Below are 25310 nucleotides of genomic sequence, written 5' to 3' on the forward strand. Positions count from 1 at the left end.
ATGCACACATAATTTCCCTACCCAGTGGGCCACCCTTCCTGGACCAGGTTTTTAGGTTAAAAGCATTTTTATAGCTCTCTTGATAGCAGCCATTTCTGGGCTTTTCCTCTCCTCTGAGCCATTTTCTCCTCAGGCATTCATTCTCCCAGATCTCCAATGAGTGAACAGAACAGAGCTAAGGAAGGCCCAGGGAGGAATGCAGGCTTCTGCATCTGATCCAGCCCAGGCTCCTTGGAGAGATTAGCTGATTTGTCCTTTGTCCTAGTGACGCTTCTTCCAGGACTGTATCCATGTGACCACACTGTAGACTAGAATTCAAGCCCAATACATAGTCTAGAACTTTCTCTAATGTAGCTCTATCCTTTTCTGTCTTTGATCATCACTTTTTAAAAAAAATGAGTCTTGGGCTGGAGAGATGGCTCTGCGGTTAAGAGCACTGATTGCTCTTCCAGAGGTCCTGAGTTCAAATCCCAGCAACCACATGGTGGCTCACGACCATCTGTAATGGGATCTGATTCCCTCTTCTGGTGTGTCTGAAGACAGCTACTTATATATAATAAATAAGCAAATCTTTATATAAAATGAGTCTTTTGGGTGGTGGAAAGGTAGCTGAGCTGGTAGAGCGCTTGCCTAGCGTGCACACAGCTCTGGGTTCAATCCCCAGCATCCTCAGCCGGGATTGGACACGGCTGTGCATTCCTATAAGCCTAGCCCTGGGGAGGTGGAGGCAGGAGGATAAGAAGTTCATAGTCGGGGTTGGGGATTTAGCTCAGTGGTAGAGCGCTTGCCTAGGAAGTGCAAGGCCCTGGGTTCGGTCCCCAGCTCTGAAAAAAAAAAAAGAACCAAAAAAAAAAAAGAACCAAGAAGTTCATAGTCGTCCTGAGCTACAGAAGAGTCTGAGGCCAGTTGAGGCTACGTGAGACCTTGGCCTCTGCCTGCCAAGTGCTGGGATTACAAGCAGGCACCACCACAGGCTGGGAGTGTTTTTAGGCAAAGAAGATGAGGTGAAGATTCTAAGGGATTGATAACGTTTACTCCATCCATTGGATTTCCTGATGTGTGAGAGGTTAAAATAGGGCATGGAGAGGCTACCTGCTTGTCCCTGTGGCAATATGACCCAGGACTCAAGAGAGCCTACAGAATTCCATGTGATCTGCTAGGCTTCGGAGTTGCAATCTGAATAAAGTTGCTTTTCTTTTTTTCTTTTTTTTTTTTTTCTATTTTTCGGAGCTGGGGACCGAACCCAGGGCCTTGCGTTTGCTAGGCAAGCGCTCTACCACTGAGCTAAATCCCCAGCCCGCTTTTCTCTTTCTAAATAAGCAAGCAAGTAAACAAACAAAATAAGCCTGGCACAGAGCCTCCCTGCCACAGTTGCTTTCTCTTATGTCTCTTTACTCTCCAAGGCCGTGGGTGTGATTTCTTCATGAGAAGAGGGGTCACCTTCAGGATGGGAAGTGTTATGGGAATGAATACGTATCAAGTTCCAAGCTGGCTGAGGTTGTATGAGCGTTGTTGCTTCGTCCCGGTAGCTGTCTTCAGACACACCAGAAGAGGGCAGCAGATCCCATTACAGATGGTTGTGAGTCACCATGTGGTTGCTGGGAATTGAACTCGGGACCTCTGGAAGAGCAGTCAGTGCTCCTAACCACTGAGCCATCTCTCTAGCCCTATTATTATTTTTTTTTTTAAAGGCAGGGTCTCACTATGCAGCCCCGGCTGTCCTGGAACTATGTAACCCAGGTGGGCCTTGAACTCACAGAGATCTACCTGCCTCTGCCTCCCAAGTGCTGAGATTAGAGGTGTGCACACAGAACCTGGCTGTATGTGAGTGTTTTGCTTGAATGCATGTCTGCACACAATGTGCAGTGTCAAAAGAGGGCCTCAGATCCCTCGGTACTAGAGTCATAGTTGGTTCTGAGCCACCGTGTGGGTGCTGGGACTCAAACCTAGGTCCTCTGCAAGAACGAGAAGAGCTCTTAACTGCCGAACCTTCTCTCCAGAGCCCCAGACAGAGGACCCTGTAATCAACAGTACAGTGGTGGGCAGCACAGTGAGACCCCATCTCAATAATAAAAATGGGGTTGTCGCTTTTGTCTGTAAGCCTGTAGCTTTTGTTGTTTTATAAGCTCCAAGGCTTCACGTAGCCCAAGCTAGCTCATTAGGCAGTCTTGAGTTCCTGATGCTGTTTTCTCCCCCTCCCAAAGGCTGGAACCACACACAGTCACCTGGCACCTGTGGTTAGGGCTGGGGCGGAGGTGCTGCAGGGAGAGCTCCAAACTCAGTCAGGGAGCCCTGGGACCTGGATTCGGTTGTCTGGAGCAGAGACTTGGCCCTTCATTATCTCCCAATATAAATGATATGAATACGGTTCCTGTTGTCCAGGGGAACCTTGGAGGAAACCAAGGCATTTTTTTCTTAAGTAACTTTAACACAGAGCCAGTTAAATTCAGGTGAATAAAAATTCAAAATACGCTTCGGAGGCAGAGGCAGGAGAATGGGAAATTCAAGGCCACATCAGTTACAAGAAGTTCTGGGTCAGGATGAGCCACATGAGATTTGGTCTCCAGAGACAGGGAGGAGAGGGCAGGGTAAAGAAAGGTGCCTGCCAAGCCTGAGGAACTGCGTTATGTCCCCAGAATCCACAGTTGAAGGAGAGAAAAGACTTCTGGAAGTTGTCCTTTGAACTCTGAAATCACCTGGTGATACAGGAGACCCCCCCCAACACACAAATAAAATGCTAACAACAAAAAACTTAAACTACACCCCCTGCAAAACTCACACACACACACACACACACACACACACACACACACACACACACAGAGGGGGGAGGAGAGACAGAGAGAGAGAGAGCGATCTATAAAACAGTTTCACAAACCTTAACAAGGGAATCGGTCACCCCAAATTACTCTGTATGGTGTTGAAAGTTGACGTCATGTTGGAACATTTCAGATTCTTGCTGAGCAGTCCCTGCTCCAGAGAAACAAAAACAAAAACAAAAAACCCAAAACCTCATCATACCCACAAATACAGAAATGTCTGTAATTAACTGAGTGATGACGTCTTCCGCCTGCCTCTGTGTGTGTGTGTGTGTGTGTGTGTGTGTGTGTGTGTGTGTGTGTGTGTGTAGGGAAGCCCCAGGTCTGCCCTACCGGATCCCCTTTTGATTCAATCCTTTTTATTCGAGGGCTCCTCACTGATAAGTCACACAAGGCTCTTTCTAGTGGCTCCAGAGAAGAGTTCATAAGGGACAGGCTCAAAGTGACTATCTTGATTTGATGCCTACCAATCCGAACCCTAAAGGCTACGGGAGCTGTCCAGGAAGGGAGGGTACAAACGGCGTTTACGGAGGGATGGCTACATCTTAGAGCATCACCCCAGCATCCCCTATGCTATCTTGCTGACATCTGAGACCTGAGGTTGGCAAAGCACTTGGGGTCCAGGCGGTAGGGGCATGAGGGATGTGAATGCTCGCCGCTGGCCCCTGACCTCGACAGATGCGGAGGAGGTGGGGCTCTGGCTGCCAGGGCGGGGCGGCTCGCTGTGGGACTCATGGACAAAGGCGGGCGAGCTCGAGGCAGGCCTCCCCGGAGCCGCGGGGGAGGCACACCCGGAGCGATAATCCCACCCGGACACTGCTCGGGCGTGGCGGGGACCACTCTTCTTCCGTCCATCGCGGTCGGGGCCTCTCAACCGTGGCGGAGCAGCTGGGGAGATCCAGACCGTAGTCCGTCGCTGCCTCAGAGCCCCGGGCCGCGTCCGCGCCGCAGCCTCCGCGCGAAGCTCGCGCCGCCGGCTCCCACCGCAGCTCGCTTCCCATTGGCTGGTTGGTCAGCGGGCGCTCCCGCCCCGCCGCCCCATTGGCTGAGGCCGCCGCGGTCCCCCCGCGCGCCTGCCGCCGCTGACATCACGCGGTCTGAGGCGGCGGCGCCCCCCGGCTCAGCCCCGCAGCCCCCTCAGGCAGAGGCGCCGCCGCGGTGTCCGGCGGAGGATGGTGCGCACCGTGCGGGCCGCTCCCCGCAGCCTCAGCCGCAGCAGCACCTCAGCCGAGCGGGCCGCGGCGGACAGCCGACCCCCGCACCGGGCGTGCGACTGGCCGGCGCGCTGAGGCTCGGACGCCAGAGCCCGGGCGACGCCGCGATCGCTCGCAGCGGCCATGGGGGCCCTGACGAGCCGGCAGCACGCGGGCGTGGAGGAGGTGGACATCCCGTCCAATTCCGTGTACCGCTACCCGCCCAAGTCCGGTGAGGGCCGGGCGCGCGCCGCGGGCCGGGCGGAGGGGAGGCCGCGCGTCGGATGCTGCGGGCGGGCGACGCGGTGGCTCGGGCGACCGGGAGTCGGCCTCGGAGCAGGGGAGGTCTTCGGGATACAGGGCAGGGTGCGCCCCCCATCCCTATCCCCGGCGACGCCGCGCAGAGGACCGCAAGGTGCCCGCGGGGTCACCGAGGTCACCGCTCGCGTCCTCGGTGATAATCTGCTCTGCGACAGGGATGCGCGCCGCCGGGGATGCGGCGTTGCAGTGGCTGCGGGTTGCTGAGGCATCCCTGACAGGCACCTGGGCCAGCTGTTGTCCCCGGGCTGTCGCATCCTGGCCTCTGGGACAGTTAGGAGTGCGTTTCTGCGGGCGTGAGGGGGACGGGGAGAGGACGAACTTGCTTATGCAGCCCTTAGCTTGTTCCGGAGGCTGTCAGAGGGGAGAAACTAAGTTAAAAGAGATGGGTGCGAATCTGACAAGAGTCACTTGGATTGCCCCTTTCCTGGTTTCTGGCAAGGGGATGGCTGGAGACCCGGGCAGAAGTGTTTTCTGTCACACACTGTCACTTGAAACGGTCCGTGCCTCTATCATCAGCATTTGCAGGAGAGTTTTGACAGCGGATGAGAAAGTAGTCCACTTGAGTGAGGATTGCCGCCGGAGCTGCTGGCGAATGACCCGACTACTTGTCCTTTGTCATTTTTTTTTTCCTTGCTGATCTCAGGACCCCTGGGACCCATGTCTACCACCTTCCCTCTGGCTTGAGGATCTGATGTGGGTTTTGGTGGTGGCGTGGTGAGTGAGGTGTCAGAATTGGGCAGGATCCCGTTCTCCCTCTGGTAGAATAAAGACATGCTAATGAGTCGAGCTGATTTCTCAGCGGTACATCTAGTTTCTGCCAGGTGGAAGCTGGGACAATAAACCTGCCTCCCTGCGGAGTGAGTGCCAACAGCTCCCTTCCTCCCTGCTTTTGTGCCAGAGAATGAGCCCTAGCAAAAAGGAGTGATGTCTGACCTTAAGCAGCCGGGTTGTTAGTGTTTTTAATAAACCTCTTGCTAATTGCGACTCTATGGTTACTTTTATCTGTTAAAAAGTAGCACCCTGTGTGGTTACTTTTATCTTAGTGCCCTGAAGGCTGAAGCAAGATGGTTAAATGTAGGGTCAGTCTGGGCTACAAAGTGAGACCGGCTCAAACAAAATAAAACCAATACAACAACAGAAGGGAGGCGGACCTAGCCTCCCTCGCCAGTGGTAGGATTACAAAAGCGAGCCAGGATACCCGACTTGCATTTTGTTTCTTAAGAACACAAATCTGAAGCGAGGTGTGGTGGTGCAGGCCTTTAATCCCAGTTCAAGGCCAGCCCGATCTACAAACTGAGTTCCAGTTCAGCCAGGGCAATTATGGAAAAAAACAAAACCACAAAGCAGCAGTAGGTTCTCCCTCCTAAGTCCCTTAGCTTCTTATCGATCAGAATATGGATCTGTTTTGCTGAGTTTGGAGTTTGTGATAGAGTTGGCTGCCTCAGGAGAAGATTTACCCTTCCTCCACGCATGGGGATCAGTGATGGTAGACGTCAGAGAGCCTCTTCCCAATGGGTGGTAGGAGAAATACAAGGGGAATAATGGAACAAGCTAAACCTTTGGGGGTGGGGGGTGGAACCCGTTTTTTGAGACTGGGTCTCACACTGTAGGTCAGGTTGGCCTGAATCTCACCTTGTAGCCTAGGTGAGCCACACACCTGAAATAATCTTCCTGCCTTAGCCGCCCCTTCCCAAACACAAGGATTACAGACATGAGCCTCCTTTCTTACTAACACATTCAGTGTTTAACAGTTCAAAACCATGCTCCCCACTCTGCCAATCTCTGAAACGATTTACCTAATTTTAACTCTCTTACCTATTTTTTTTTTAACTGTCATTTTGAAACAGGGTCTCCTTTAGCACTGGCTGGCTTCTGACTGACTTTTGTAGCCAAGGATGACCTTGAACTTCTGATCCCCTCAAGTACTGGGAGCATAGGAACGCACCATGAGGCTGAGTATATAATGCTTCAACCCAGGATTTCTTATATTCTAGGCAAACACACTTACCAGCTAAACTACACCCCAGCTAGGCGTGAAAGTGTTTTGTTTGGTTTTTAAAAACAGTCTTGGTGTGTCTTCCCGGTTGTCCTTAAGTTTTTGTTTCCTTTCTTCCCCCTTTTCCCTTCCTTTTGTTTAAATGGGGATTCATGTAGTACCATGACTCGTTTGGCCCTAAACTTAAAAAAAAAAAAATCTATTTTTTCCTCTTTGAGATAGGGTCTCACACATAACCCAGGCCGACCTTAAAACACGTGACGTAGCAGCAACGTTGAACCTCTGGTTCTCTCTTCCACCTCTCAAGTTCTTGAATCCCAGGCAAGTTCCATCAATCCTAGTTCTTCCAACAGTCTCTGTGCTAGGACTGCAGGGGTGAGCCACCATGCCGTGATTTTAGACTAATATTTGTTTGATGGTGCTGGAGACTAAACCCAGGACTTCGTGCATGGTAGCTAGGTGTTCTTCCAACGAATTACACTGATGGACAGACAGCTTTAGTCCATTCCACTGAGTGTCCGCTGTGTCCTGTTTGATGTCACACACCCCACATCCCTCACAGCGATATTTACACTAGTGTTAGGACAGGCTTTGGAAATTACCACCTAGGTAAGTTGAATCTATAATATAAACATGGTGGCTTGCTCTTAAAAGAAGGATCTATTTTTTAGTGTGCGTGTGTGTGTGTGTGTGTGTGTGTGTGTGTGTGTGTGAATGCCTGTGGCTGCAGTGGCATTGGACTCCTTGGAGCTGTTGTGTAGGCATGAAGGCAGTTGTGAGCTACCCAGGGTGGGTGCTGGCACTGAAGTCGTGACCTCTGCAAGAGCAGTATGGGCTCTTGCCCCGCCTCGGGGCAAGTGACGAGGATTTCAGGCATACTATCGCGCTTGGCTGTTTTAATTAGTCTTGCTAAGCTAGAATTTTTAGTGTTTGTAAGAATGCTGAAACACATTTTTAAAAAGTAATAACTATACAGTCTTTTTTTAAAAAAATCACTATTTAAAAATTACACTTCTTCCAAAAAGTTCATTGCTAATCATTTCGTGTCAGAGGAAGCTGTGTACATGAAGAAATAGAAGAGTGCAGAGTCAAGCAGGCCCTGTCTGTCCTGTTAGTGTGAACCCTGTTTAGTCCACGTCCGTTGGTGTTAATAGACCCCGCACCAGGAAATAAAGTACAAAAGCTACTCGATTACATCAGTCGATTCGGACAACACATTTGCTGGAACCTCCATCCATCTGTGATTAAAAACCTTTAACCTCAGCACTTGGGAGGTAGAAGCAGGCGGCTCTCCGTGGGTTCGAGGCCAGCCTGGTCTACACAGAGAGTGAATTCTGGGACAGCCAGAGCTACACAGAGAAACCTTGTCTCTAAAAACTAAACAAAATAAAACCAACAATACTTGCCAAATCAGGCCTAGAAAGGAACTTCCTCAGGCTGATGAAAGACTTCCACAGGAAATAACACCAGGAATATGGTGATCCCGAGCACTTCCCTGCTAATATCAGGAGCAAGGAAAGAACACCTGCTTTTGACATACATTTTTCTTTTTTTCCAAGGCAGGGTTTCAGGCCTCTCACATTGGCCTTGAATTTACCATTTAGCTGAGGAAGACATTGAGCTCCTTGGCCTCCTGCACGCACGTGCACGAGCACAAACACACACACACACGCACACGCACACGCACACACACACACCCCTTCAAGTACTAGAATTACAGGCATGAGGGAGCAGATCCAGGGCTCTGTTCATATGAGAGATGGGCAGCTAGCATTCTACGAACTAGGATGCAGCCAGTGCCACACACCCCCCCTGCTGCTTTTTGACAGAGTCGTCTGTAGCCCACGCTGGCCTGGGATGCAGCTGACGATGACCTGGGATTGTTGATTTAAAAATAAATAGTTCACATCGCTGTGAACGATAGCTCAGCAGTGAACAGCACTGTATGCTTTTTCAAGGACCCTGTTCAATTCCCAGTACCTATATAGTGACTCACAACCATTCTTTTTTTTTTTTTTTTTTTTTTTTTTTTTTTTTTTTTTTTTTTGTGTTTGGGGATTTAACCCAGGGCCTTACGCTTGCTTGGGTAAGCGCTCTCACCCTGGGCTAAATCCCCAACCCCCTCACAACCATTCTTAACTCCGTTCTCAGGTCAACCAGTACCCTCTTTTGGCCTCCTCAGGCACCAGGTATGCACGTGGTGTACAGATATGTGCAAGCCAAAGACCCATACACATTAAAAAATACTTTTCAAAACCTTAAAAACAACCACAGAGATAGAGAAATTAATACAATATATGAGTGCTGGGAATATGGTTCAGTAGTAGAATGCTTGCCCGGGATACACAAGGAGGCCCTGAGTGTAATTCCTGGTGCTATTAAAAGAGTTCTTAAGACAAGTTGGAGGAATGGCTCAACAGTTAGGAACTTAGACTGCTCTTGCAGAGGACGCAAATCAGTTCCCAGCACCCATACAGGGGTAGCTCCCAACCACCTGTAACCTCAGCTCCAGAGAATTTAACTCCATCTTTTGCATTTATTCCTTGGGTATCTGCACTCATGTGCGCGACACACACACACACACGCACACACGCGCGCACACACACACACACAGCATTTTTAAAAATTAAATCTTTAAAAGATACTTTAAAAGACAATATGGTATCGGTGCATCAAAGGTGTATTTTAGATCAATGGCAGGAAAGTCTGAGCCTGGAATAAATACATTTGTTATCAATGGACCTTTTTTTTTTTTTTTTTTTTGAGAAAGTTTCATGTATTCATGTAGTCTGTACTGGCTTTGAACTCCTCCTGATCTTTCCGCTGTACTTGTGAAGTATTGGGATTACTGAGTTTATCAAAAACAGTTTGTGGGGAGGAATAAAATAGTGCCAGGATAGTTTTATACTAGCAGATAATACGGTGGACTTGACCGTCCGTAAGCTGGAATGTAGCTCAGTGGCAGAGCACTTGGCTGTATGTGAGAGTAGCCACGCAGTAACCCCAGCAGGGGTGGAGACCTCAGATCCTTTTCTTGACATAGCCAAAAATTTGACTCAAAATGGATCATAATGTGAGAAGACAATCCAAAGAATGAAAAGAAACATTTTCAAGTCATACATACAGTAAAGGGTTTTTATCTGGAATACACAAAGAACTTCTGTAATAGCATGAAGGCCAGATTAACTGGACTTGGTGGCTCACACCTTTAGTCCTGACACTTGGGAGGCAGAGGCAGGCAGATCTCCGAGTTCCAGGGGCAGCTTGGTCTACAGAGTGATTTCCAGGACAGCCAAGGGTATACAGAGAAACCCTACCTTGAAAAACAAAAACATCTGCACCCCGCAAAAACCAAACAAAGAAAAATCTTTTCTTAATGGGAGCTGGTGAGATGGCTCAGCAGTTAAGAGCAGTGACTGTTCTTCCAGAGGACCAAGGTTCAATTCCCAGCACCTACATGGCAGCTCAAGACTAACTCACACCCTCACATAGACATACAAGCATGCAAGATACCAATGCACATAAATAAAAACAATAAATTATTAAAAAAGGCAAAGTACTTTCTAGACATTTCTCAAAAAAAAAAAAAAAAAAAAAAAAGACAATGGCTTAGAAGCACATGGAGAGGGATTGGGGTTTAGCTCAGTGGTAGAGCGCTTGCCTAGGCAAATGCAAGGCCCTGGGTTGGGTCCCCAGCTCCAAAAAAAAGAAAAGGAAAAAAAAAAAAAAAGAAGCACATGAAGAGAGACAGAGACAGAGACAGTTTCTACCCTAGGTGTGGGCATGGACGCATGCCTATAATCTCAGTTCTCAGGAGGTTAATGGAAGAAGATTCTAAGACTAGCCTGGGTTACAGAGATAGTCCTTCACCCTCCCAAAAGTAAACTACAATTAGACAGTAAGTCACACCCGTCAAGATAGCTGTTAATTGAGAAACAAAATAGTAACAAGCATTGTTAAGGATGTGGACTAGATGGAAGCTCCGGAACTCTACCCACAAGACACGGTGGCTCTCACAGGAATCTATCTCAGCATTAAGTAAAAGGAACACTTCAATGTTGGAGGGTAGCCTGGGCTACGGCGTAAGTCAGCCTGGGCCAGTGTGAGATCTAGCATCAGAATCAGAAAAGAGAACCAGTTTTAAACGATTTCAGAACTTCTCAAGCAGTTAGTTACCGTGTGACTCAGCAGTCAGACCATCCTTGTGTGTGCCCATCACCCAAAGGAGTACATTTACACGGCGTTTGCACAGATCACTTTCATAATAGCGAAAGGTAGAAATGACTCAGCCGACGGATGAACGGAACAACAGCGTGTAAGCACGGTACCCACACAGAGGAATATTCCCGGGCAGTGGGGGAGAGCAATGCCGATGCTTCAACATGGACGACAGCATAGACATGCTGAGTAAAGGGCGCGGGATTCAAGATGTCACACCGAATGCAGTCAACATGAAACGTCAGAAGAGAAGGAAATGCAGAGACAAAGTAGATTCACCAGAGGCTGAGGAGGGGAGAGAAGCGTGACTGTTAATGGGTTTCTCTTAGGGTAGTAAGAATGTTCTAAAATTAGATAAGGGTGAATTGTACCCAGCCCCCAGTGCACTACAAAACGCACGCCATTTACCTGAATGTGCACTCCAGCGCTCACATGCACGTACCCACACACGGACTCTCACATATATACATACATTGTGTGTGTGTGCATATGTATATTTTTTGAGATGAAGGCCCATATAGCTCAGGCTGGAATGGAACTTGCTATGTTGGTGAGGATATATCCTTTTGTATCATTTTACCCCATAGAATATGTTCTTTCTTTTAATTATGATTTTACTTTGCTGTGCATTGATGTTTTGCCTTCACGTGTGTCTATGTGAGGAGACACTGAAACTGAAGTTAGAGACGGTTGTGAGCTGTGAGTTGTGGGTACTGGGGAGTGAATGAACCCTCATCCTCTGGAAGAGTAGCCAGTACTGCTAGCTAGAGAGGGCTGAGCCATCTCTGCGGCCCCTGTGAGGATAGTTCTCCCTTCCACTTCCTAAATGCTGGGGTTATAAACGTGTCACTCTACCTGGGTTATACAGTTTAATTAGGTGAATTATATACTAAGGAAGTTATTTTTCAAACCTAAAGCTAAGAGTTAAATGTAAAAATCGTAGCAGATATAGGAGAAAGTGTTTGATTTGGATTATCTAGAAATCTAGGAATGACACCAAAAACACGATCCAGTGACATCTTTTTGTTGTCTCAATGCTGGGACTTGAACCCAGGGCTTTACAGATGCTAGGACCTGTGTTCTGCCACTCAGCTCTATCCCAGCTCTCAAAAGCCCAACCCACACAAGTGAAAATATAGAATTTAGGTTCCTTCAAAGGAAACAAAAAAAGCAAAGAAGAAAATAAAAGCAAAAGGTATTATGGGAGGCTGGTAATGGCACACGCCTTTAAACCTAGCACCTGGGAGGCAGAGACAGGTGGATCTGTGTGAGTTTGAGGCCAGCCTGGTCTACAAAGCTAGTTTCAGGACAGCCAGGATTACACAGAGAAACGCTGTCTCGAAAAACAATAGCAAACAAACAAAAAGAAACCTGAGAAATGGCTTAGTGGATGAAAGCACGCAGTGCTCTTCCAGAGGACCCAAGTTCAATACCCAGCATTCACATCAGGCAGCTTACAACCGTCTCTAACTCAAGCTCCAGGGGATCCAATGGCCTCTGTGGACTCCAGCGCTCACATGTACATGCCCACACATAGACTCTCATGTACACATCACTTACACTATTACAGAAAATCTTTAGAAAAAAAGGACACTGGAGGTGGGTGCCTTTAATCCCAGCACTTGAGAGGCAGAGGCAGGTAGACATATTTGAGTTTGAGGTCAGGCTGGTCTGTAGTTCTAGTTCCAGGACAGCCAGGGCTATACAGAGAAAACTGATTTGAAAAACCAGAGAGAGGGGTGGGGGGAGGAAGAGGAGGAGAAGGAAGAAGAGGAGGAGGAGGTGGAGAGATGGCGAGATGGCTTAGTGGTTAAGAGCACTGACTGCTCTTCCAGAGGTCCTGAGTTCAAATCCCATCAACCACATGTGGCTCACAGCCATCTGCAGTGGGGTTTGATGCCCTCTTCTGGTGTGTCTGAAGACAGCAGCAGTGTACTTCTATATAATAAATAAATCTTTAAAAAGAAAAAAAGAGGAGAAAGACGACTAGGATAAGGAAGAGGAGGACGACACTGGGCTAGAATGGCACAGGACCTCAGTTCCCAGCAGCTACAGCAGGAGGCTCACACCATCTGTAACTCTAGCTCCTGGGGAACCAACACTGGCCTCTGCAGCCACCCTCACTCCCATGCACACACTTACACACATACATATAATTAAAGGTGACACGGAGGAGCTGAGAAGACAAGACAGAGAGAGATGTAATTACATGAGCCTGCAGTCATGGTCACTGAGAAGTATGGTGGAAATGTCCATGAGGAAACTGTCAGGCACACAGGAGCTTACCTGTAATCCCAGCATTTAGGAGGTGAAGACAAGAGGGTCAGGAGTTCAAGGCTATTCTTGTCTACATAGCAAGTTGGAGGAGGCTAGTCTGGATTACACATGACCCTGTCTCTTCCCTCTCTCCCCACCAAAACAAACACCTCAACATTAATGAGATGCCACCTTATACCCTTTAGGATGCATAAAATAAAGAAAGGCAGACATTATCAAATGTCGATGCAGAGAGATTAGAGCCCTTATGAATTGCTAAGGGAAAATGTAACGTGTTACAGCCAATTTGGAAAGAATTTAGCAGTCTTAAATTAACTTGTAAATGTTAAATATGGGTGGTCTTGATCACCATGACCACAAATCCAGTTGAGAACATTTTAGTCCTCCAAAATGCCCCACCATGCAATTAATTAATTCCCACCAGGCACAGTGGCAGACACCTTTGTCTTAACTCACTGGTTTGTTGTTGTGAAGAGACACCATGGCAACTCTTACAAAAGAAAGCATTAACTATAGGGCTTGCTTTTAGTTTCAGAGGCTTGGTCCATTATCATCGTGGTGGGAAGCAGGCAGATGTGGTGCTGGTACAGTAGTGGAGAAACCGCAAACAGGTCAAGACACTGGACCTGGCATGGGCTTTTTAAACCTCACATTCTTGCTGACACACTTCCTCCAACAAAGCCACGCCTAATCCTTCCAAAAACAGTCCACCAACTGATTGACTAAGGATTCAAATATATTAGCCTGTGGGGACCATTCTCATTTGAACTATCACAACCTGTAATGCCAGCTGAGGCAGGAGGATCGCTCCAATTTCTAGGCTAGTTTGGGGGCACATTAGTAAGTACCAGGTCATTCAAGACTGTCTAGCAAGACCTGGTCCCAGAAAACAAAAACTCCCATGCCACCCCCAACACCACGTTACGCTCTGTCCTGTTCTCTGTCTCTCTATGTTTTCTTCTGTTCCCCACCTCATAAAAGCACAGTGGACAGCCTTGAGGCCGCCTCCTTTTACTGTGCTTGTTTGGAAAGTTTGGTCGTGTTCTTTGGGATGTGTCAGAAGTTCGTTTCTGTAAGGCACTGAATATGTTGTGTTGAGGAACATGATATTTTAAAAATTTAAGAATTAGGGCTGGGAACGCAGCTCAATGATCCCCTAACATCTGTGGGGCCCTAAGTTGATTTCTCAGCATGGCAAAAATAATAAATGTTTAAAAAGGAAAAAAAAAACACAAGAAAAACTTACTGTGTTTTGCTTATCCATTTACTGGTTAATGGATATTGGACTGTTCCAGTGTAACTTACTATTTAAAGCAACAGTGCAGGACTAGAGAGCTGTCTCGCTGGTTAGGAGCTCCTACTGCCCTTCTGAGGGACCTGTGCCCTGTTCCCAGCTCACGGGAAGTTTTCTTGGCAGTTTACAACTGTGTGCAACTCCATTTCAGGAGTTCCAATGCCCTGTTTTGGATCCTATGTGTACTAGGCACGTGTGTGGTGCACATACATACATGCAGGTATTCTTTTTTCTTTTTAATTTTTTTAAAGATTTATTTATTACATATAAGTACACTGTAGCTGTCTTCAGACACATCAGAAAAGGGCATCAGATCTCAATACAGATGGTTGTGAGCCACCATGTGGTTGCTGGGAATTGAACTCAGGACCTCTGGAAGAGCAGTCAGTGCTCTTAACCACTGAGCCATCTCTCCAGCCCAAATGCAGGCATTCTTATGTAATAAAATGAATTTTTATATGTAATTTAAAAAATACAATGAGGGTTGGAGACATGGTTCAGTGGTTAAGAGCACTGACTGTCTGGGAAAAGGGGATATCATTTGAAATGTAAACAAAAAAATTCTAATTTAAAAAACAACAACAACAACAAAAAAACCCACTGACTACACTTCTAGAGGTCCTGAAGTTCAATTCCCAACAACCACCTTGTGGCTCATAGCCATCTGCAATGGGTCTAATGCCCTCTTCTGCCGTGCAGGCATATAGAGCGCTCATATAGATTAAATAAATAAATCTTTAAAAAAATACGATACTACGAACATCTGCATGTTTTCTGAGTTTACATTTGTTTTTTTCCTTTTGCATGTATCAATATGTGTGCAGTATGTGTGTTCATGCAGATGCATGTGCGCTTTCTTGTGGGCGTCAGATTGCTCCCCCACCTTGGTTTTTGAAACAGGCTCTCTCACTGAACCTGAAACTTACCAGTTTAGCCGGGCTGGCCGGGTCCGTGAGCTCCAGGGACCCACCTCTCCTTCCGGGTGCTGGGATTGCGAGCACGTACCATGCCGCTCTTCTCAGCTTTTTACATGGGTGCTGGGAATCAAACTCAGGTCCTCTGCTTTCGTGGGAAGTGCTTTACCTGTGTCTCCAGCTCATCCCTTCTCATGCCCAACCTGTCCATGTCCGTTTGTCACCTCTGAGGCCTCATCATTAACTCTCCTTCTGTCTTGCTCATTTACTAAAACGAAGCCCATTTCTTGCGTGAGTAACAACCACCCTCTTTCTTTGGGGGAGGGGTTGGGCTTTATTTATTCATTTTTTGATAAGGTTTTCAAAAATACAGACTTTAGCTTAAAACAAAGCTAGGTTTTATCCCGATGCTGGCATCTACCAGCTGTGTGGCCCAATTAAATTTATTGGGCTTCGTTGTTAAGCCACATTAAATAAAAAGTTATTTTTAAATACAGTTCCATTTATTGGAATAATCAAGTTTATAACTCCATTACTCCAGAAGTAAATAGTACAAGATTAATATTTTCCACTTGCAGGCAGGACATTTGTTTATACTGTGACCTTAATTAGGGAAAAATATGCAAAGAGAGGCTCCCCAGCAAGAGCCATTAGCATGAGATAGCCACTGCTAAAATCTAAAATTATGTGCATGTTTGTCCTATACAAAATAAAGTTTTTATGACTTGAAAATTCAAAGGTTTGGGTTTGGAATTTTGCCACAGTAAGTAAATTACTCACCCTTTCTTGGGTCTAAACCTGTGGGGATGTGTTTTTCTCTTTGGCATGCTACATAGTAATTATGTGTTGAAAACATCTGTGGTCTAAATTTTCTATCTAGGTTCAGAAGTCAGGTTTTTGTCTGTAGAATTATAAAGGGCAGTGCAGTCTTCAGTTCTGTTTCATTTCCTGTTTTATTCTGGGCAGGGGACTGTGTTCCTCCACCAGATAAGCAAAACACAAGATTGCAGTTTGGTGTAGAAAACAGAATGTTTCTGAGACTAAAGGTTCTGATTTACAGCCCTTGTTTGCCTCTGCCAGAAGGGAAACGTCCCTGCGCTTTATCAGGGTGAGCACTTTATCATCTCAGCCATTGTCCCTCTTTTCCACAGTGCAGAACAGGAAAAGGAAAAGCCAGACAGGTTTGTGCCCTGAGGCTGCAGGCCCTGGCCTCTCTTCCGTGGGTCTGTGTGTCCCTACACACGGCACAGCTGAGATGTGTGCTTGGATTCCTGAGGAGTGGGCGGCTCTCCTCCTCCACTGCTCCTCACCACTCTCAGGTTGTCGATGGAGTTGAGTTTGGGACAGGGATTAGGGTTTGTACCTTGTCTGTCTTCACTCCGGCTGCTTCTCAGCCATGGTCTTTCTTCAATCCCTGAGGTCTTTGCTCCACAGGGCCCTCACAGGGCAGAAGGCAGAGGCGCTGCAAGCCTTGCAAATAGCATTGAGCTCCATCTTTGCTTGACGGGAATCTCCATAAATGATTTGTTTTTCAAGACAGGGTTTCTCTGTTCAGCCTGGTTGTCCTGGAACTCACTCTGTAGACCAGGTTGACCTCGAACTGACAAAAATCCGCCTGCTTCTGTGTTGGGATTAAAGGCCTGCATGCCCCACCACACCCTTCGAAAATCCTTAATTTAGTCTGTGTGTTATTGGCACTGATTTTAAATTTTGTGTATCAAAATTTGATTTGAGGGTAGGAAGAGGGCAGGCTGTCCTTGTGCTCTTGGACATGGTGATCCTCCTGATGGAGCTTCCTGTGTATCTGGGACTACAGACACACACTGCTGTGCTCCATAGTTTGGCGGGGTTTTGTTTTGTTTTTGTTTTTTAATGGAATTTCAATGTAGGCTGACATGGCCTTGAACTGACAGTCCATCTTCCTCTGTCTCCTGGGTGTTGGAATTACAGGTCGGTACCACTGCATCAGGCAGCCCTTGTTTTTTTTTTTTTTTTAAGACTTATTTATTTACTTAGTATATATGAGTACACTGTAGCTGTCCTCAGACACACCAGAAGAGGGCATCAGATCCCATTACAGATGGTTGTGAGCCCCCATGTGGTTGCTGGGAATTGAACTCAGGACCTCCAGAAGAGCAGTCAGTGCTCTTAACCACTGAGCCATCTCTCCATCCCAAGCCCTTGATTTTAATACAAGACAATAACCACATTTAGCTTTCTGTATCTTTTTGAGACAGCTTCTCTCTATATAGCCATGGCTGGCCGGGAACTCCCTATAACAGAGATCCAACTGTTTCTGCCACCCGAGTATTGGGATTAAAGGCATGCCATAACCATCCTCAGCTCCTTCCTTCTTATAAAATTTGGTGAAGTTGGCCAAGCATGGTGGCAGAGACCTGAGATCGCAGCACGTAGGAGGTAGAGGCAGAAGAACCAGCAGTTCAAGGCCACCCCCAGCTACCTAATGACTTTGAGGTCAGCCTGTCACATGAGAGCCTGTCTTAAAAGAAAACAGGCAAAATGCATTTCTAGTAGAACCCTGACACCTGCTTACTCTGGTGCCTCTGCTCATTAGAGCTCCTGGCCTGCTGGGTTAGATCACTGTCCTATGTAAACCCATCAATCCAGTGACCTTCCACCCTACATTCTTGCCTGACTGCTGTCAGGTCCCACACTGAATTCATGCTGCACTGCTCTGGTTACCAAGATGGCTTCTTGACATTCCTTACTGGGACAAGCCATCCTTCATGCTAATAAATAATAAACAGCTTATCTTGTCTTGTGTTAGCAGTGCTGAGGGTTGGCCCAGAATGGTGCAGAGATGTTAGGCAAATGCTTTATCTCTGAACTACGTCTCTCAGCTTTTAGGTTAGGCTTCGTTGTTGTTGTTGTTGTTGTTGTTGTTGTTGTTGTTTAGGTTGTCTTTTGCCCTTGGTTGGTTTGGTTTGGTTATTTGAGGCTGGATCTCAGTATGTAGCCCAGGCTATATAACTATAGGCACACAACACCACAGCCAGCCAAATCTTTTTCCCCCTAATTTCACCTAATGTCTAAGAAACATAATTCCTGATATATAGGAAATACATCTCAGAGCCAACAGTAATGGCTCGGTTCATTTGAGAAGTCTACTTTCTACTGAAGGCAACCAGGCTCCTCCCCTCTATCAATTATGCGCTTGGAAAATAGGGCCAGCAAGTGTGCAGCGTGAATAATGAATGGGTAGGGATGCGTCCTGGGCTGCATTGCATGCTGCTGTGTTCTGGGTTCAGCAGGCTTGGGCACTGCTGCTCTTTGCAGATGTTTTCCTGATCTTTAAGAATGGCCTCACTCTTTGGTGAGCGATCTCAGTCACATGGTCAAATTTAGTAGATGTTTCTGGAGACTAGAAAGTAAGATCTGAGTGTTCAGTTCTGACAGCTGTCTTCTCCCTCTCCCTTCCTGTGGGTTCTCCGTAGCTGAAAGTGCTAAAACTCCGTTTTTCAGCGTTCTGAAAAGAATCTCAGAATCCCAGCTGGCGGGGGGTTTATATTTCCCCTGGCTGTATGCACACAGGCGTGGTGGTTTCGTAAGGTTTTTTGGCGTTAATTTGAGAGTCAAAGTATATGAGCACATTGACAACATTTTCCAAGGTATGAGTCCTTTCCTTGGAAAGTCTACCCTCGGGTCAGATTAGAGACATTCGGGGGTGCAGGATGTGGTGCAACATGCCTGTAATCTTAGCACTTGGGAAGTAGAGGCAGGAGTTCAAGGCTAGCCTCAGCTACTTAACCAAGTTTGAAGCCAGCCTAGGCTATGTGAGACCCTGTCTCAAAAACAACCCAAAACCAAGCAAACAAACCAGTGAACCAAGAAATTTTGAATAAGAGAAATTTGTGTCCCAATCAAAGTTAAAATAAGCCACTAGATAAGTGGTTCTCAACCTTTTTAATGCTGTAACCTTTAATACAGTTCTTCATGTTGTGAAGCCCCAACCATAACATTATTTTCATTGCTACCTCATAGCTGTAATATTCCTACTGTTATTAATCGCAGTGTAAATATCTGATATACAAGATGCTTAGACAACTCCAGTGGGAGAAAGGTCAGTCAGCCAGGAATGAGTCAGGAACCCACGAGTTGAGAACCCTCACACTAGGCTTGCCAGTGTCCCTAAGTTTCTTGGTGACTGGTGAGATGATCTCACTTTGTAGCCCAGGGTGGCCTTGGATCCTTAGTCTCCCCAGTGCTAGGATCGCAGGTACACACACCGCTGTGCTGGCTGCCTTCCTTGTTCACAGCAAGTCAATGAGGAGAGCCTGCAGGGAAAGGTTACAGAGGATGGACGTGCACGAGGCCGGGGTGGAGACCGTGTTGGTGTGAGCTGCTACATTAAAACTCCAGGAAAGGGGTTGGAGATTTGGCTCAGTGGTAGAGCGCTTGCCTAGCAACCGCAAGGCTCTGGGTTCGGTCCCCAGCTCCGAAAAAAAGAAAAGAAAAAAAAAAATCCAGGAAAGATGGTGCGCGTGCATAACTACACTGATACCCTTAGTTAAGGATCCAAGTGTTCAGGAACCACCTCAGGGTGAGGTGGAAACATGGGGACCGAGCTGAGCCTGGTAGCATATGCCTATAATCCTAGCACTCGGGAGGCTGAGGCAGGAAGACCATGAGTTCCAGGCCTGCGAGAGCTTCACAAAGTCAAACTCTGTCCCAGAAAACAAACAGGGGCTTGTGGTGGCAGTGCATGCTTTAAGTCCCAGCACTTAGGAGGCATGTGCAGGCAGATCTCTGTGAGTTCAAGACTAGCCTGGTCTACGTAGCGAGCTCTAGGCCCTCATGGACGACACAGATGAGACCCTGTCTCAGAAAACAAAAATACAAACCAAGCAGGGTGAGTGGAGATGGCCCAGTTGTTAAAGTGTTTGCTACGTGAGCATGAGGACCCTTGTGAAAAACTGAGTGCAGTCCGTTTGCAGACCCAGCCATGGGGAGTGGGAAACAGGCGACTCTCTGGGCTTACAGGCAAGCCAGCTTAGTGTAGTCGGTGAGCTGCAGGTCCCATTGATACTGACCTCTGGCACGTGCGCGACACACACACACACACACACACACACACACACACACACACACGGCGAATAGAGTAGCAAAATACAAATAGGTTCATCAGTGGCGGTTCGTGGACTTTTTCTTGGCTTTTAGTTAACGGTATTTTAGGTCAGGATAAGGACTCAAGCTCGTTACAAGAAAAGAAGTAGCCTCTTTGTTGTTTCCAGTTGTCGGATGAGGTTTTGCTGATTTTGTGCCAGAGTTTCAAATCAGAAGAAATGTATCCGATTCTTTGTTGGGAGCCCTAACCTCTTCTTTTCTTACAGCGTTCTCCCCTCCATCCAGACTCATGTCTGATTATTTGTCTGTCACTTTCCAGGCAGCTATTTTGCCAGCCACTTCATCATGGGAGGAGAGAAGTTTGACTGCACGCATCCAGAGGGCTACCTGTTTGGCGAGAACAGCGACTTGAACTTCCTGGGAAACAGGCCAGTTGCGGTAAGGTGTAATCTTTTTACTGGCTTTGGGCCTGAAGTGACCAGTTCAAGCAGCCCTGTTAAAAGCAAGGTTGTTGGTGTGGCAGGGCCCTAGGGATCAGTCTTGATACTGCAAGGCTGGGGGAGCTTGGAGCTTTCCTGAGGAGCCACACTTCTCCTAAGGGCACCTCCTAAACAACCCTGACCAGCGAATGCCAGAACTTTGCTGTTTTTACTGCTATGTGCTAGGCCTAGCACAAAGCCTGGAACAAAACAAAAACCCTTAGTAAATATTTGTTGAGTGAATGAATGAAGTATCCCTGGCTTTGGAGTTGTACACAGTCATGCCAGCACTTGGGAGGCTGAGGCAAGAGGATTGCAAGAATTCAAAGCGATCTTGGGCTACTGAGTCCACTCTTAGGCTCTGTAAACTTTTTTTTTTTTTTTTTTTGGTTCTTTTTTTTCGGAGCTGGGGACCAAACCCAGGGCCTTGCGCTTGCTAGGCAAGTGCTCTACCACTGAGCTAAATCCCCAACCCCTCTGTAAACTTTTTAATGCACCAGCTTGAGGTTTATAAAGCAGCGCCAGATGGCTCTTGAGGGGTCTGTGTGCAGACAAAGGCCCAGGCACTGTTGTCCGCATGGAGATCTACCTGAGTAGGGCCTTCTGAATGATAGAACAGTGCTACATCTCCAGGCCTCAGAGGACCACTTTACTGTATTGGCTTTGAGATAGGGTCTCTATTATGTAGCTCTGACTGTCCTGGAATCTGTTATGTAGACTAAGTTGGTCTTGAACTCACAGAGCACTACCTGCCTTTGTCTCCTCCATGCTGGGGTTAGAGGTGTGGACTACCATGCCAAGTTTTTTTTTTTGTTTTGTTTTTTGTTTTTTTTGTTTTTTTTTTTTTTTTTTTTTTTTTTTTTTTCGGTGCTGGGGACCGAACCCAGGGCCTTGCGCTTCCTAGGCCAGCGCTCTTCCACTGAGCTAAATCCCCAACCCCCATGCCAAGTTTATTATAGTTTATTTATTTAATCGTTTCACTTGGTCCGACAGACTGTCCTGGAACTCACTCTGTGGTCTAGAACTCAAGGCAGCCTTCCTGCCTGGGCTTCCTGAATGCAGGATTGCAAGCCAGGGCCATGGTGTCCCAGGACCTGCTGTCACTGTCATTTCATGTCACCAGTGAGACCTGCAGTTCTGAAAGACGAGTGGTGGTGGAGGCTGTCGTATAGAGACCGTGTACCTGGTTCAGAGCTCTTTCCAGTGTTTTACATGAAAATTTCTCCCTGTCTTACAAGTAGATCTGCCTTGCTGGAAATCAGTTCTTGCCTCTTGCTGCCTCTGAAAACTATCCTCACAAAACTATCACATTAGTGGGGCAGATAGAACATGCAACAGGAAACGTTAGATAAGAGAGAAGACCTGGAGTGATTGGGTTCTGCAGGAATTGAGAGTGGGAGGGAGTGCTTTGGGCGATTGCTTGGGTGCTGTACTGACTTGGGTGGGGCTTTGGGAACTGACTGTTGATTGGGCTGGTGGGAAAGGGCTCTCACCTGGAGAGAGGCCCCCCCGGGTGTCAGTCTAAAAGCACCCTGTGTTTGTAAACTTGGCAAACAGTCACTGAGCAACTACCTTGTGCCAGTTCTGTGGTAGATGCTGTGGACACAGGGCTGAAGGGACCCAGTTAGTTCCTCTTGTAACAAATAAGCCTGTGGCAAAACAAGAGGAGCGAGCAGAGTGGGCTGTGTTGCCTGAGAGGCTGTCACCCCATAGGCTGGGGAAGGACCCCTCTTCTAACACAGCACACTGTAGTACTATTTTCTAAGTAAAGGTGCAGGGAATCTCTCACCACACACAGTGCTGAGTTCTGTCACGTCAAGATCAGTGTGGGCCAAATGTTAAGTTCTAAGCCAGTCTGTGCTCCAGAAGAAATCACACACGCACGTGCGTGCACACACAGACAGACAGACAGACAGACACACACACACACACACACACAAACGCACATGTACATGTGCACACATACACATACATTCACACACATGCACGCATACATGTGAACATACACACCTACATACGCTCCAAATCAGGTTATGCCAAACAATATTTATCAAATGTCTGTCCGTCTTGATTTTGCTCCTCCTCCTGCCTTAGCCGTTAGCATGAGGAGTGTCTCCTGTCTCTGAGCCAAGTGAGGCCCTTCCTCATTCACGAAGGCAGCTTCGAAAATGGGCTGGGTGTCCACATCTGCTTCTTCCTTTTCTCCTCTAGTGTGAGGGGTGTGTGTGTGTGTGTGTGTGTGTGTGTGTGTGTGTGTGTGTGTGTGTGTGTGTAAATGGCCTCTTCGGCCTGTAGAGATGACTTGAAGTCAAGCAAAGCTTCTTTCACACAGGTGTATACTCACGACGGCACACTCTCCCCAAGGGAGTCACCTCGTTTACATCTGTGGTGAGGACACTGCATGCCTGAGCTCTTCCTGAATTACTAGGTAGCAGTCTTGACCTTAAGTATGAGTCTCCCCGCCCCCACCCCCAGAGGAGTATTGATGGTAGTGTTCCTGTCAGTATGTTTCTGTAGCAGTCGTCATGTCTGTAGTGCTGAACAGAATTTCTTTTTAATCGTTCTAAATTAGGTATAGAGTTTCTTACCTGTAATGTGGGACTTCAGAGGCTGAGATGGGAGGGGGCAAGTTTGAGGCCAGTTTGGGTTACATGAAGACATTTTCAAAAAACCAAAACAGACCAGCTGTGGTGGCTTGTTTCTATAACTCCAGCACTTGGGCCCAGTGATGGTGGTACCTTTAATCCTAGCACTCAGGAGGCAGAGGCAAGAGGATGTCTGGTTTACAGAGTTCGAGGAAAGCCAGGGCTACATAAGAAATCCTCTCTTGAAAAGCAAACAGCTCCAGCACTTGGGATGTTGAGGCAGGAGCATCATTGATTGGCCAGACTGGGCTACAGTATGAGACACAGTCTCTAAAATAAAAAGCAGTGTACAGGACAAGTGCGGCATGTATCCCCCTTCTCTCTCTCCACGTGTACTGAACCCTCCTATCCTGGTTGTCTTGAGCAGCGTGTGCTCTCTTCAGCCCAGTGAGAAAGGCGTCGTTCAGCAGGTGCCCAGGGGCACAGAGTCTAACACTGCCGAGCTCCAGAGGAGCCAGTCAGAGTCTGAACTCCCAGTCTGCTTCGGAGCCTCAGCACTGCTGTTTAGTCATGGGTCAGGCATACCCAGCCTTCCACGTCCTGGCCATGGACCAACCCTCTGTGTGATAGGGTCACCAAGAGCGCTTGTAGGTTTGTTGGAGATCTAAAGGGCTCACGAATTGCTGTGCCGTCCCAGAGCATTCCCTCAGAGAGTAGCAAGTGCTATGTAATTCCATCCGCTGAGCTGACCTGGCCTTGCCAAGACGCTCTTTAGGTTTGATCAGGGGACGTCCTGAAACTGAGAGTAGACACGGAGCTTTAGTTCTATGGAACAGACTTGACTCTCAAGTGACAGCAGGTGTCTGCTTGTGAGCATCAGGTTACAGAGCAGAGAAGATGGCCTTTTAAAGCCACCCAGCAGCAGCGGGCAAGAACCACTCCTCTTTCCAGAGAGTGGGAGGGGAAGAACGACAGGCAGAGAAATGTATTGAAATGAATTGCCATATTAAAATATAAATGCCACAGACTTCCTGGCTCCTAGGGTCTGTAGGACTTAACAGCTATTTCCTGTCCTTTCCAAGTGGGCAGCTGAGAAGCCTTCCTTCCCTTCCTTTGCTGGAGCGCTAGGGACCTCCCACCCAGCAAACTTCATCTGGGCAAATGTTAACCAGCTCTTAGGGCTTGATTTGAATGAATGAGAGTACATATGTCCAGAAGAGTGGCGGAAGAGGGTGGGAGTCAGGATTTAAAGTCTTACTTTTATCTTGCCATCAACTTTTGTGACCTTGGAAGGTCTCAGATTACCTGCTTATAAAGTGGGGATGGTTCTGACTTTAGAGGAGCGAGTACTTGGACGATGCCTTCAGATTGCTGGATGAGAAACCGCCTGGAACAGTGACAGTTGAATTTGCCAACCTTTCCTCAGTTATGTCTTCAGCTGCTGCTCAGTGTGGGCGGGTGGACCGTCCACTGTGTCTTTATTGTTTATTGGCTTGTTTTACAGTGCCACATGTCAGACATACAGTCTCATGGGTGGGAAGTGTCACCCGCCGTTGCTGCACCCTCACTTAGCATGTACATTGGGCTCAAGGCACTGGCTGGGTTGTTTGTTTTTTTTTGTTTTTGGTCTGTTGTTTGATTTTGGTAGTATTTTCCTGTGTAGCACAGACTGGCTCCAAACTCAAGATCTTCTTGCAGTATCTCCAAAGAGCTGGGGTTATAAGTGTACACCCCTTTGCCAGTTTCTTCAGTGCTGTATTAAGCGACGCACTGGGCTTCTGAAGGCCTCTAGGAACCACGGAGGAGAAATGCAGAGTAAACACCATCCCGGGCCTGCAAAATGTGGGCAGAGCAGCTACTGCCCTTTGTCCCCTTGTTTGCAGTTTGTTTGCTGAGGAAAACCGGTAAAGCTCTAAGTTACCGAACTGTCGTTTCTGCAGCGCCGTTGTTCTCTCTGCTTGTAGCTAGAAGTCCTCCTAACATTCTTCCTGTTCAGGGGAAATCTGCTGCATTTTAGCCAGTCCTGACAGTTCCCATCATGCTGTGCTCTCTGAAGTGATGTGTTCACGCCTTGCCCCTCATACTCTCTGCAGCAAGGCCACCAAGAACTAAGGAGCACGTGTGTGCTT

The 25310-nt window shown here is 47.5% G+C and overlaps 1 protein-coding gene across 1 annotated transcript; it reads left to right on the forward strand.

Moving 5' to 3' along the window:
* Positions 1-3937: 3937 nt before the first annotated feature.
* Positions 3938-20932, forward strand: LOC116908630 (E3 ubiquitin ligase Rnf157-like). The gene is made up of 2 exons (XM_032911881.1): positions 3938-4244; positions 20437-20932. Exons 1-2 carry the CDS (start codon positions 4157-4159, stop codon positions 20646-20648), a joined length of 300 nt encoding a protein of 99 aa, XP_032767772.1. The 5' UTR covers positions 3938-4156; the 3' UTR covers positions 20649-20932.
* The last annotated feature ends 4378 nt before the right edge of the window (positions 20933-25310 follow it).

Source organism: Rattus rattus, chromosome 9 (genome assembly GCF_011064425.1).
Source record: "Rattus rattus isolate New Zealand chromosome 9, Rrattus_CSIRO_v1, whole genome shotgun sequence".
In the NCBI taxonomy this organism is placed as follows: Eukaryota; Metazoa; Chordata; class Mammalia; order Rodentia; family Muridae; genus Rattus; species Rattus rattus.